This window comes from Hyaena hyaena, unplaced genomic scaffold (genome assembly GCF_003009895.1).
Source record: "Hyaena hyaena isolate Hyena2069 unplaced genomic scaffold, ASM300989v1 scaffold_366, whole genome shotgun sequence".
Taxonomy (NCBI): domain Eukaryota; kingdom Metazoa; phylum Chordata; class Mammalia; order Carnivora; family Hyaenidae; genus Hyaena; species Hyaena hyaena.
The window spans coordinates 971,022-983,705 of record NW_024080999.1 but is presented as its reverse complement, the minus strand read 5'-3'; the positions used below and the strand labels follow the sequence as shown (position 1 = coordinate 983,705).

General features: G+C 44.1%; 1 protein-coding gene across 4 annotated transcripts in view; it reads right to left on the bottom strand.

The window, feature by feature from the left end:
- Positions 1-12,684, bottom strand: part of PLCXD2 (phosphatidylinositol specific phospholipase C X domain containing 2) — a 46,186-nt gene that overhangs the window by 3,256 nt on the left and 30,246 nt on the right. For all 4 annotated transcript variants that reach the window (XR_005531448.1, XM_039250344.1, XM_039250345.1 and 1 more), the window contains exons 3-4: positions 10,043-10,503; positions 4,299-4,540 (exon numbers count right to left, since the gene is read on the bottom strand). Coding sequence is in view for 3 of the 4 variants with exons in the window: in XM_039250344.1 (XP_039106275.1) it covers positions 4,299-4,540; positions 10,043-10,503 (703 nt within the window). In the remaining variant the exon portion in view is untranslated. The remainder of the gene's footprint in view (positions 1-4,298; positions 4,541-10,042; positions 10,504-12,684) is intronic.

The following is a 12,684-nucleotide window of genomic DNA, read 5'->3' as shown; positions in this document are numbered from 1 at the left end:
TATGGACATTCTTATCTAAGTCTTTTTGTGGACATTTCTTTTCATTTCTTTTGGATAAGTACCAACACCTGAGACTGCTTTGTCATACGGTAGGTTTACAGTTAGTTTTATAAGAAACTTCCAGATCTTTCCCCAAAGAGGTCATTCTATTATATATTCCTATCAACAAAGCATGAGAGTTCTGGTTGCTTCAGAGCCTCTCCAACCTTTGGCACGATTAGTCTTTTTAATTTGAGCTATTCTAATGGGTATGTAAAGATACATATTAGTGTTTCAATTTGCATTCTTTTCTGATGCCTAATAAGGCTGAGCAGTTTGTAATGTGCTTCTTGGCCATTTATATGTCTTCTTTTTGAAGTTCTTGTTCAATTCTTTTACCTATTTTTTTTCTTTTTTCTTTTAATTGTTGAACTTTAGAAGTTATTTATATATTCTAGATACTAGTATTTTCTCAGATACACTTTTTGATATTTTATCCTTGCCTATAGCTTGCCTACTAATTTTCTCGATGGCATATTTTGGTGAGCTGAATTCCTTAATTTTAAAGGAGTCTAACTTATAATTTTTTTCTTTTATAATTTCTGTGAACTATCTAGGAAACTTTTGCTCAGTTCCAAGTCACAAAAATATTTTCCTGTCTTTCTCTATAAACTTTATGGTTTTAGCTTTCCTGTTAGATCCAAGATCCACCTCCAGCTAATTCTTATGTATGGTATGAAGGAGGGGGTCAGGGGTCACATTCCCATGTGGGTATAAGTTACTCCAGTAGTATGTGTGGCTTCTTCCTCTTCTTTACATTTATTTACTTTTGAGATACAGAGAGAGACAGAGCACAAGTTGGGGAGGGGCAGAGAATCTGAAACAGTCTCCAGGCTCTGAGCTAGCTGTCAGCACAGAGCCTGATGCAGGGCTCGAACCTACGAACGGTGAGACCATGACCTGAGCCAAAGTTGGACGCATAACCGACTGAGCCCCTCAGGCGCCCTGGTATCTGTGGCTTCTTAATGGACCGGTGCTGAGTCTGCGGTCTCACAAACAGCCTGTGAGTCAACATTTTACAGTTTGATGATTTTCTATGTGATAGCCAGAATGTTTTGCCCAAAGCAGCTCACAATTTAGTGACATAAACAAATGACAACAATTTAATGTGATACCTTCTGTCTTAGCAGGAAATGGAAATACTGCGGACGGTACAGAGGAGAGTGCAGAACTTCATAGTTTTGCATCATGGTAAAAAATAGCTCACGGAATACCTGATAGGCTGAGAAGACTTTGAGGAAGACAAAAACTATGGCTGATGTTTTGGTTAAGGGACTGGGGATTTCTGGAAGGATTTGCTCTAGGCCAAAATTAAAAATAAGTTTATCTTAATGGACTTTCTCTTCTTGTGGTGATGCTCTCCTTGGTTGTCACCTTCTCCTTTCCTTTTTTCTTTCAGAGCTGCCCTTCCTGACCTCTCCGTCTTCTAGACAACCCTACCGAGGCCTCGGTACCATTCTGCCCTCCTTTTCCCCTTTGCCTCTTGTCCTGACCACAATGATCAGTCCTGCGTTGCTTCCTGCATTCAGTGGGCTTGACAACTGGCCATGGGCTAAACCATATCTCATAAGTCAAGTTCCATTTTTACATTAGTAGGCTAATGACGGTTTAAGAAACCACCATCACATGAGTAATTACATTTTTAACTGGGTCTCCTGAAGACTTAATGTCCTCAACTTGACTTCAACCTATTCAGTTTCTTCGTGTCTCAGTCCATCCCCCTGGAAAGGGGGAATAATACTACTACTAACTTCATTCGGATTTTTGGAGAATCAAATAAGGTAATACATGTGATGAGCTTGGAACTATGCGTGGAATATAGTAAACACCATGTAAGCATTGGCCATGAGAGAAGGAATCATAAATGGTAAAGTGTAGGGTAGAGATATTTGAAAGCCGAAAACAAAGTGCCACAAATTCAGTCTTCCCTTGGCGATAGAGACTTGTAATACGTAGTGGCCCACAGGAAGGCCACTGTCGTCCTGAGCCTGATCCATTCAAGACTTCTTTTTAAAATGTACTAGTCAGGGGCAGCTGGCTGGCTCAGTTGGTAGAGCATGCAACCCTTGATCTCGGTGAGTTCAAGCCCACGTTGGGTGTAGAGCTTACTTTAAAAAATAATAATTGGCCAGTCAGTGTTTGGGTGTGTAATGCTGGCGCCATCTTCTGGTCATCATGGGGGAAATGAGCATTAGGGGCTCGGTGGCAACTCCAGGTGACTCCAGCCAGAGCCAAACCACAGGGGATCCCTGGAGCGTGAGCAGAGAAATGTGGGAGATGTGAGGTCTTGGGTGACAAAGAGCTCTGGGTCAGCTTCAGGTTGCTCCTATCAAGCTGTATCAAGCTTTCCTCAAGGGAAGGATCAAATAACCAGGATTAAGTACAACGACAGGAAAATGTAGAACTCACTGAGGAGAAGCTGCTTTATTTTCTTAACTCCTGGTCTTTACCAAGGGGAGATCAGTGCAGAAGGGGGAGCCGGATGCTGCTGGTAGGCCTGTGAAGCACCAGGCTCCATGAGCAGAGCAGTTGCTTAGAAACTTCCCTTTGTCTTTGAAGCCCACTGAGAACAAGGCTGGCCCTCTGTGTTTCTGGGTTTCTCTACAGACAGAGTTGGCATGCCTACTTTGTGCCAGGCACTGTGGTAGGCATGTTCATGTTAAGACTCTACAGGTTTGTGCAGTGTTATTTCTCCTCTTCAAGAGGTGAGAACCGAACAGCTCAGGGACCTCAGGAAACTTGTCCAAGGCGGCCTTTAAGAGACTACATTAGTTTGCTGAGGCTGCCATAGATAATGCCTGACTGGGTGGCTTACACAACTAAAATGTATGTTCTCACAGTTCTGGGGCTGGAGTCTGACTCTGAGAAGTTGACAGGTTTGGTTTGAGTCTTCTCTCCTTGGCTTACAGGCGGCCACCTTCTTTCTGCGTCCTCACACCAGCTTTGCTCTGTGTACACCCTTCCCCAGAGTCTCTGTTCAAATTCCCTCTTCTTATAAGGACACCAGTCAGACTGGGTTAGGGTCCTCTCTGACTGCCTCATTTTAACTTAATCACCTCTTTAAAGGCTCTCCAAATACAGTCCAAGTTCAGCACAAGTAATTCAGTCAAAACTTAACAGTCACAAAGGGCAGGTTTCTGGTTTTGTTCATGGCCAACATAAGCCAACACAGGAGTTTTCACCAGGAAACAAAAGTGCAGGTGCTCCCTGCTACCTGAAGCAGGCCAGGTAAGCAGGCCAGGTAAGCTCCCGTTCTCTAGAATGATGCTATCCAAACTCAGAACCAAACAGCCAGGGACACAGTTTTGCAAGAATCTTTCTCTCTCTAAACGCTGGTGCTTACCACTTGGAACTCTGGAACCAAAGTGAGTCTTGTAAATATCCTTTGTCACCCCCAACATGTTAGTTTCCTCAGCTTGGACAATACAGTTACCCTGTTATCCAAGTGTACATTCCCTGTATCCCTATCCATATCCATAGGCACACACACACATACAGGTGTGTGCGTGTGTGTGTGTGTGTGTACAGGCCATGCTTTTTCTTGATAACACCTATCATTTATGGTGTTCAGGATAAGAACACTGCCTAATACAAACTATGCAGAGCACCTCCTGCCTAACTGTACAGTGAGAATAAATTCTGCTCTGAGGAAGTATCTCAAGCTGTGTGCAGGTAGCATCCTAAAGCTGCTTCTTAGGACTCATGGTTACTATGGAGGGGACAAACCGTGGCAGGTCGTCTCTGGATGCCTAGCACCTAGCACAGCTGCCTCACTTAATGCTTCCTAAATGAGTGAGTACTTGGGCCAGCCGCAAGGGCGGGGCAAGTTCACGATGTGGCCACGTGCCAGAAATGAACAGAGAGCTGTGGTTTAAAGTGCTTTGCCTTAGCATCAGAGTTCAGAGGGGGATTTGCAGTATCCTATATATTCTAACTAAGTGTTTAGAGATCTTTTGGCCACGGTTAATGCAAACCACCTCAAACGCACAGGTTTTTCAGATATAAGGGTTTTTGTTTTGTCGTTATTCTAAATGTTCAAACTATATGATTTTACTGCTTATTCAAAAGAGAATCAAGTTGTTGTTTTTTTTAAACCTGACTTGTAGGGTGGAAGCAAATTTTTTTTTTTTTAATGTTTATTTATTTTGAGATAGAGAAAGAGAGAGAATGAGAAGGGGAGGGGCAGAGAGAGAGGGAGACAGAGAATCCCAAGCAGGCTCTACCCGTCAGTGTTCAAGTTAGAGGAAGCAAATGCCTACCTGTGAACCAGAGTGTTCTTGAGGCCACCGACCAGGCCTCGGGCAATGGTCTTCACTCTGGGGGTGAGAATCGCTTGAGAGACGTGGAAGGAGCCTCGTGGGGCCCGCTCACTCAGTGTGGTCTCCAGGAAGAGAATCAGTTTGCGCACACTTGTGGTGTTTGCCCAGGGCGCTGGGATCTTCTTTCCGGGCCACAGGAAGGCGTATTGCTTGTAGAAGGGGCAGTGATAGAAAACAAGAACCTGAAACATTCAAAACAGAAAAAGGAGAGCAATTTACGAACAAGCTGAATGTTAACTCCCTGCCTTTGCCCTGATTGTGAGGATTAAAGACAAACGAATACAAGGATATAGAGATTAAATATATATATATGTATATATATATATATGCTGCATATATATATTTAGAAAAATCAGTAAGCAAAGGTTTAAGCACTTGTATATGACTTGAAGATTCTTAGCTTTATTTTTGTCACAAAGACCTCCGGGAGTATGGTAAAATCCCAAACCTCTTCTCAGATTATGTTTTAAGTGAACATATAAAATAAAACCACCAGGATCACAAAGGAGATTAGTAAGACTGAAATATAGCTATTAATATATTATTAAATTTATAATAAATTAATGTATATGTTTCATAAGAAATACATTAAATAAAAATATTTTGCTATACGTCTACTAAGTTCCATCATTTTGAGTGAATGATGAGTATAAATGATATTTCAAATAACTGAAATGTAATACGGAAATATCTGTGATTTCTGTGGGGACAAGTCACCGGTAAGGCCGACAGTGCTGTGCCTGACTGCCTGTGCTCACAGTCAGTGAGTATATTAATTTTCAGCTAAAGTTGAGAGTGAATAAATACGTAGATTTTTCCCATGCAAATTCACAGGCTACTTAAATTCTACCGATGCCCTCCCCTTGGAGCTCCGAACCCCCCGGATGGGGAGCCCGGTGGCTGGCGCGGTCTACCAGTTATGACTCCTACGCTCGTGAAACTGACACTCCTGGGGTTGCTATCAACACACTGGACTAATCTGGGAGTACCTAGGGTTTCAATAGTGTGAGCCGACTGAATGAAATAACCCTTCCCAGGAGGGCGTGCGAGGCCGCTACTCCAGGCAGGGATGGCTTCCAGGAGGCGATGGGTCTCCAGTGGGGCCTCTCGGGGCTCGTAGTGATTCTGAAAATAATTAGCGAGCCACATGCACAGCAGTAATTAGTTTCTGGGAGGCAGCCGAGGGATGGGGAATTGCTATTTTGATTGTCCCAATTCAGAGCTCTGCTGCTTAGGTTTCTAGAAGTAATAGATTTTTCCAGGCTCCCAGGCACCAGTAATCCTGGAGGAATGTCCAGCGTGTTTACTCTCCCTGGACCGCGATCCTCAGCTAGCTAGACGTAATCCCCCAGGCACCCAGGAAGGAAGGCTCTGAAGGTGTGTCTCATTTCCAGTGTGTTTAGCTCTTGACTAAGGTGCCTGACTAACTGCTCCTGCGGGCCCAGAGCAAGGGCATGGCAGGCTGGATGCACCCAACAGGCTAATAGTTGTTCTTGTTGTTTTTAATGGTGTTGAGTAATGTCTGACTGACTGCTAATGATGCCTGTGGTAAACACGTGTGTTAATGAGGTTAATCACAGGCTCATAGTAAGCAGATTGCCTGGGAGATTGGGAGGATTTCCTGCTGGCGGTGTGATTGGCCGGCTGGAAGGCTGGGGTCTCCAGCATGGGGAGGGGGAGGAAGCTGGCCTTCCAGACGGACTGTGGGAGAGGTGGGAGGCTGTGCGATCCTTCCCTGGCTGGCCATCTTCAGAGCCGCCTGGACCCCGAGCAGTTTCAGCGGATGAGAGGGTGGTGCTATTCTTTACTCTGCCTCACGAAAGGTACCAAGAGTACAAATTGTACAAAAGGGGCTTTATGCCTTTTCCTTTTCCTGAGCAATCTGACCCCTTATAAGAGTTACAGGGAGAATTTCTGCTGACAGCAGGAGGCTGGCCTAGCAAACTAACCTTATTCTATGGAATTCTAGGGCAGTAACTCTTACCCCAGGGCCTGTTTCACATCTGCTTCCCTCCCTTGCTCTGCTGTATTTTTCTTTCCCTTCCAGCTCAGCAATTTATGTTCAGTGTTTCTCTGGAGACTCAGATTTGAAATCGAATTTCTTTTGAGACTTATTCCTTGATTGACCTCCTCTTATTCTGATGGGTCCTTTCCTGGAGGCCCCTGGGCTGTAAATTTAGGCTGTGTACTATTTTTCAGTTGATGGATTCCAAACCCCTTTCTTCATAGAGTACATTTGAGGCAGTCTGATCTTGGCAATTGTATATCGGACGTTTTGTATCTTAGGAGTGTTATGTACTCCCACCCTCTCACTAAGATTCTAAATACTGCCAAATCGTAGAATAAATCTTCGAATTCACCGTACCTCAAAACCCAGAGCTGCAATGCACATGTTTCCGTGAGCTGGGATGTAATTGTTGGGTAAATGAAATTTGACTGAATGGTAGTACACTTCCTGCTATTAAATTGTAGTGATAAAATACTCAGGGGGTTGCATGCCAGGCAGCTCATTACATAAGGAATATTTCAAGTTTAACCACCAGCACAGGGTAGGGTGATTGATGACTGTGAGGTCTCTGTTTAGTGTTTAAGAAGGGACACAGCAGGGAAAGCTTCAGGAAAGGAAGAAGAGGCAGATCTTCCAATTCAAATGGATGACAGGCTCCCTTTTTCCCGTATGGCATCGCAGTCTCTTCCCTTCATAATTTTAGGAGTAGTTGTAGTTGGAAGACACAGATTGGCCCATACTTGAAAATGAGGCTAGTCCAGCCCCCTGCTGCTAGAAATTCACTGTCAGCTCCCGCCACTATTCCTGAAGATACCTGTTACTCTCCCAAACAATTTGGTATGCAGTGTGGGATTCCTTCCGGGATACTACCTGTGCACAAAGTATTAACTCTATGTTTATGACAGCCATCTGATGATCAAACTTAGTTGTACTCAGATTTGTTCTCTTGCAGATCTCTAGCCCTTTCTTCCATTCTGCCAACTCTCTGTGACTGTCTGATACGAGAAGCTCATGCATAAGGAGGACATGTTTTTATTAGCATAACCTATGATATTAGTTGTGAAAACCACCAAGATGAGGGAACAGCCCTGGGACAGCATCAGCAGCTGCTGGGGAGCTCTGGGGAGCCAGGCAGGCTGTGACCCACTGCTGGCTTTTGCCACTCATGAGCAATGTTCACTCCGGCAAGTCGCTTAGTCTCTCCATGCCCCAGCTTACTCATCTGTAAAATGAGGATAATAACAAACACCTCTCTCATAGTGTTGTAGAGAGGATTAAATGTGCCAATCCATGTACCAAACGCAGAGTAAAAAGACTCAATAAGCGTTAGCTGTTAAGGTGACATTATCATTACTATTATTTCATATCGTAAGAGACTCCACTGAGAGAACCCATCTCTCCAAATTAGGCCTGTGAGTCTGAAAAGATATCAACGTGGGTTTAGGGGCAGAGGCGTGATAAATATTTGGCAAAATATCACTTACAAAGCTTCAGTGAGGAAAAGTGACTTAGATATATTTTAATTGATACTAAGAGTTAACTCGTGAGCCTCTGTGGAGTCAAAGACATTTATTTAGCCCTGTTATAGGTGTGCAAAACCACCTACCATTTCCAATTACTGAGGCCAAACCTGGGAGGCATCCTCGAGGCCTGTTTCTTCTGCACCCTGAATCCCATCCATTAGGAAACCGTATTGGCTCCACCTTCTGATACATTCCAAACCTGACCACTTCCTACCAATGCTCTCCTCACTGGGTCCTGGTTTCTTCCTAATAGCCGCAGAGACCCTATTAACGTGTCATCCAGGACACGGCACCCCGTGCTCAGAACCCTCCCACAACCTTCCTCCCTCAGAGTGAAAGCCTGAGTCCCTACCCAATCGCCCTCTATCTCTGATCTTCCACTGCTCTGCTCTTCAGCCCCCATGGCTGCTGCTTCTCCTCAAAGACATCAGGCACTGGCTGGTTCCTCTGTTGAGAAAGCTCTTGCCCCAATGTCCACATCATTAACTCCCTCGAATATCTACTCTGATCGACCGATTTACAATTGAGACCAACCCTCCAGAGACCAATCCTCCAACCCACAGAACGCTGTTTTCTCTTACCCACACTTGCCTTTCTGTTTTCATTGCTTGTATCCCTTTCTAGCATTTTATGTGATGTTTTTGTTATGACGATGATCTATGACCTATTTCCTTGCACCTGAATGAAAGCCCCATGACGGCAAATATCTTTGTTTTATTTATTAACGTATCCCAAGTGCTTAGACTGGTGCTTCGCACAGACTTGATGTTCCATAAATATTTGCAAGTGAAAATCTTTAATTGATTTTTAATTAAAAGCTCTTTCCCAAGTTCAAAAATAGCTGACTCTTTAAGACGCTTTGGTTAATGTATGTGTATGACTAAGTGAGCAGCTATGAATGAAAGGGTCTTGCTTTTTTGCTTTTTTTAAAGACAGTCTAGGGGCACCTGGGTGGCTCAGTCAGTTAAGTGTCTGACTTAGGCTCAGGTCATGATCTCATGCTTCGTGGGTTCAAACCCGGCGTTGGGCTCTGTGCTGACAGCTCAGAGCCTGGAGCCTGCTTCGGATTCTGTGTCTCCCTCTCTCTTTGCCCCTCCTCCTCTGCATACACTCTGTCTCACTCTCAAAAATAAATAAACATAAGAAAAAAATAAAGACAGTCTACATTAGAGGCTGACATTTCCTGAAGCTCCCCTCTCCCATAATCTGTCATCCTGTGGGATCGGAGCAGCATATACCTGAGACCCACATTCCTTTTCCTGACGTTCCTCAAGGCCTAGGTTTGGAGGCTCTACTAAGCTTAAGAGACCTGGGAATTCTCTCCAGCTTGAATCCCTTTGTTGGGCTCTTCCTTCCTTAACTCTCTCCAGCCATGACCCCAAATCTGTGAAGACAGCCTTTTAAAATGTTAACACCTCTGAGAGGAATCACTTACATGCTTTGTCAGCTAATGCAGGGATTACCTGACATTGAGTTAGAAGCAGAATGGACTGGCCTATCCCTGAGGGGAAGTAGGAGCCTGAAATCGGGATTCTATGGGCGATAAAGAAAGTGGTAATCACCAACTGGTCCAATTTCACCACACTGGCGTGGGCTGGGTTTTGGCCAGGCCATTCAAAGTCAACCTAGACGCTTCCAACAGACTGCTGAGCAAATTGTAAATACTTGGCAGGTGTTAATCCCAGTTCGCCAGTGCCAAGGAACTAGTACATGTAGCCTAGAGTCTCTAAAGCGATACTAGAGCCCAAAAACCAATGTGTGTATGTTTAATACTCCAACCCATCTTTGCCCTCTAGCCTAAGAGCTCTGGGGTGAGCTGCCTTCCCACTGGTGATATAGAAAAGGGAGGAAGAGGGGCTCCTGGGTGGCTCAGTCGGGGAAGCGTCTGACTCTTGATTTTGGCTCCGGTCATGACCTTGCGGTTTGTGATTTCAAGTCCCCAGGTTGGCTCAATGCTGTCAGTGCTTGGGATTCTCTCTCCCTCTCTCTCTGCCCCTCCCCTGCTTGGGCATTCTCTCTCTCAAGGTAGATAAATAAACGAAGGAAGGAAGGAAGGAAGGAAGGAAGGAAGGAAGGAAGGAAGGAAGGAAGGAAGGAAGGAAGGAAGGAAGGGAAAGCAGAAAGAGTTGCGTTCTCGCCCTGTTTCCTCTCACCTGGCACTTCTTCTCCCATAGGGCCTGCAGAGTCATGCTCTCCACACCGCAGGCCGAGCACAGCTTGTTTCCAAAGGCCTCCTGGATCCGGAGAATTAGGCGTTTGTGGTGGGCCTCATCCATGGCGTAGAAGTGGTTGAAATCCAGGAAGACAACCTCCTGGGGGTGCTGTGTAAGAAACGAGTCCATCTCCATCAGGCCATCCCAGACCTTGATGCCAAAAAGTCCGTGAATGAAGTAGATCTCCTGGTCGGCATCCCCGGGTTTGGAAGACACACGCAGGTCGAAGTAGCGGATCCCAGCTTCCAGCTGTTCTCGGAACGTCAGGTTCTGCGTCACGGACCATTTCTTCATTAGCTTCTTCACCAAGGAGATCCTGGCGAGGCGTTTGATGGCTGGGGTTTGGTCCGGCCCCACTGGGGACTTTTCGTCTACCCAGTAGCTGAATGAATCATGGGAGCCTGAGCAAGGCAACAGAGGGGAGGGAAGCAGTTGAGACTGGAGCTGGGAAAAATAAGCCAGCTGATAAGGAAACAGCACGAAACTAACAAAAACACACAAACAATGTAAATGAATACCTGCAAAACTTTTCAAGCTTGCTAGGACAGAAATAAGCACAAATAAAAGTAAGGTAGCCTTATTAGCGGCTTGGTAACCCTGGAGTATAGCTGCCATTCTCCTATATTACTCGTGGAAGGTAAATTAGTAAATGCTCGTTTGGAGAGCTGCTTAGGAACACGTTGGGAAAGAGGAGCGTTAAAATATTCATACCACTCGATCCAGTAATTTCATTTCAGGAAAGCTATTCTGAGGAAATAAGTTAATGTTTGGAAAACAAAGATGTTTGCTAACGAATATGCATAATAAGCAAACTGGAGGTTGCTGAAGTGTCTCTTACAGAAGGCGGCTTGATGCTGCCTTATCCGCTTTATTCATGCAGCCACTGACACAAAGATGAAAACCCTAGGTCATTCTCGATAATTCTGGGACAGGCATTTAAATTCTAGGACTGGCAGAATTTTAAAGAAAACGATTGCTATTACGTATACTATTTTTTATGTTATTTTACATACTATTTTACTATGGTAAAAACCTGAGTCAGTGGGAATGACTTCTTGACAAATCTAGATCATCGTTTTTGAGAGCTCAACACGGTTACTCAACACAGCCCTCTTTTTAAAAAGCCAAATCTGCTATTTAATGATCAAATGTATGTTCCATTCCTCTGCCTTAAAGAAAGGGGGTAGTTATCCTCATAGACGCTGAGATGATCTTATTGTTATAAAGTCTAAGTGACTATGACAGACATGGTTCTAACTCTGGTAAGGACATATTTCAGGAGTAACTTGACAATGAAAATTATCGCAGGCGCGCGCGCATGCGCGCGCGTGTGTGTGTGTGAAAATTATCTCTAACAAATGTCTTTCCATTTGTCATTGGTTCCTATCTACTAGCAGCTAGATGGCTCTGTGACTGGCTCTGACACTGGGGACTCCACATAGGTGACTGCACTTTGCAAACAAAATCTGGGAGGATAATGTCCTTGTTCGGGCCTTACGTACTTTGTTCTTAACCACTACCACCCATTTTAAAATCAAAACTATTCATTCATTTATTGATTGATTGATAATTTTTTAAGTTTATTTATTTATTTTGGGAGAGAGAGTGTGAGCAGGAGAGGGGCAGAAAGAGAGGGGGAGAGAGAGAATCCCAAGCAGGCTCCGTGTTGTCAGTGCAGAGCCTGACTCAGTGCTCGATCTCACAAACTATGAGATCATGACCTGAGCTAACACCAAGAGTCAGATACTTATCTGACTGAGCCACCCCGGTGCCCCTAGAATCAAAATTTTTATTTTTTTATTTTTATTTTTATATAAATTATTTTGTTTAATGTTTTATTTATCTTTGAGAGAGAGAGAGGACATGAGCGAAGGAGACACAGAATCTGAAGCAGGTTCCAGGCTCTGAGCTGTCAGCACAGAGCCCAGAGCCTGATGAGGGGCTTGAACCAACAAACTGCGAGATCATGACCTGAGCTGAAGTCGGACACTTAACCAACTGAGCCACCCAGGTGCCCCTAGAATCAAAATTTTTAATTCATAGAGCTCATTATTATCAATTATTCCTTTGACTACATTTTAAATACATATTATTTCCATTTTCTTTTAAAATAAGTCTGGAATGACTTTACTGCTTTATCTTCTCAGAAATAAAGCAAAAAGGGGAAAAAGGTGACAAGGGATGTTTTATTTGTTGGACAGTCTCTTGAACATGGAGGATATTCAGTAACTATTAAGAATAAGAATATTTATTAATCCTGAGGCAAAGTCAGTTTTACAAGCGAGAAAATTACTAGCATATTTCAGGTAAAAAAAATTGCATTACTAACAGAAATGTGGAGCAAGTCCCCCTGGATTTTCCGTATTGGTTGTTTCTGTTAATGAGACTCACTGGATACTTGCCTAATGCTCTGTTCCTTTGGCTTGACGGCAACAGGAAATCTTTATACCTCCTCATTGAGAGATTTATTATGAATACTTTATGGTGAGCAGCCAGTTCTCTCTTCTTTTTAAATTGTACTAGCAGCCCAGCTGTTCAGGATTGAGTGTGTGATATAGTGCGAGGCACACGTTGGACTTAAT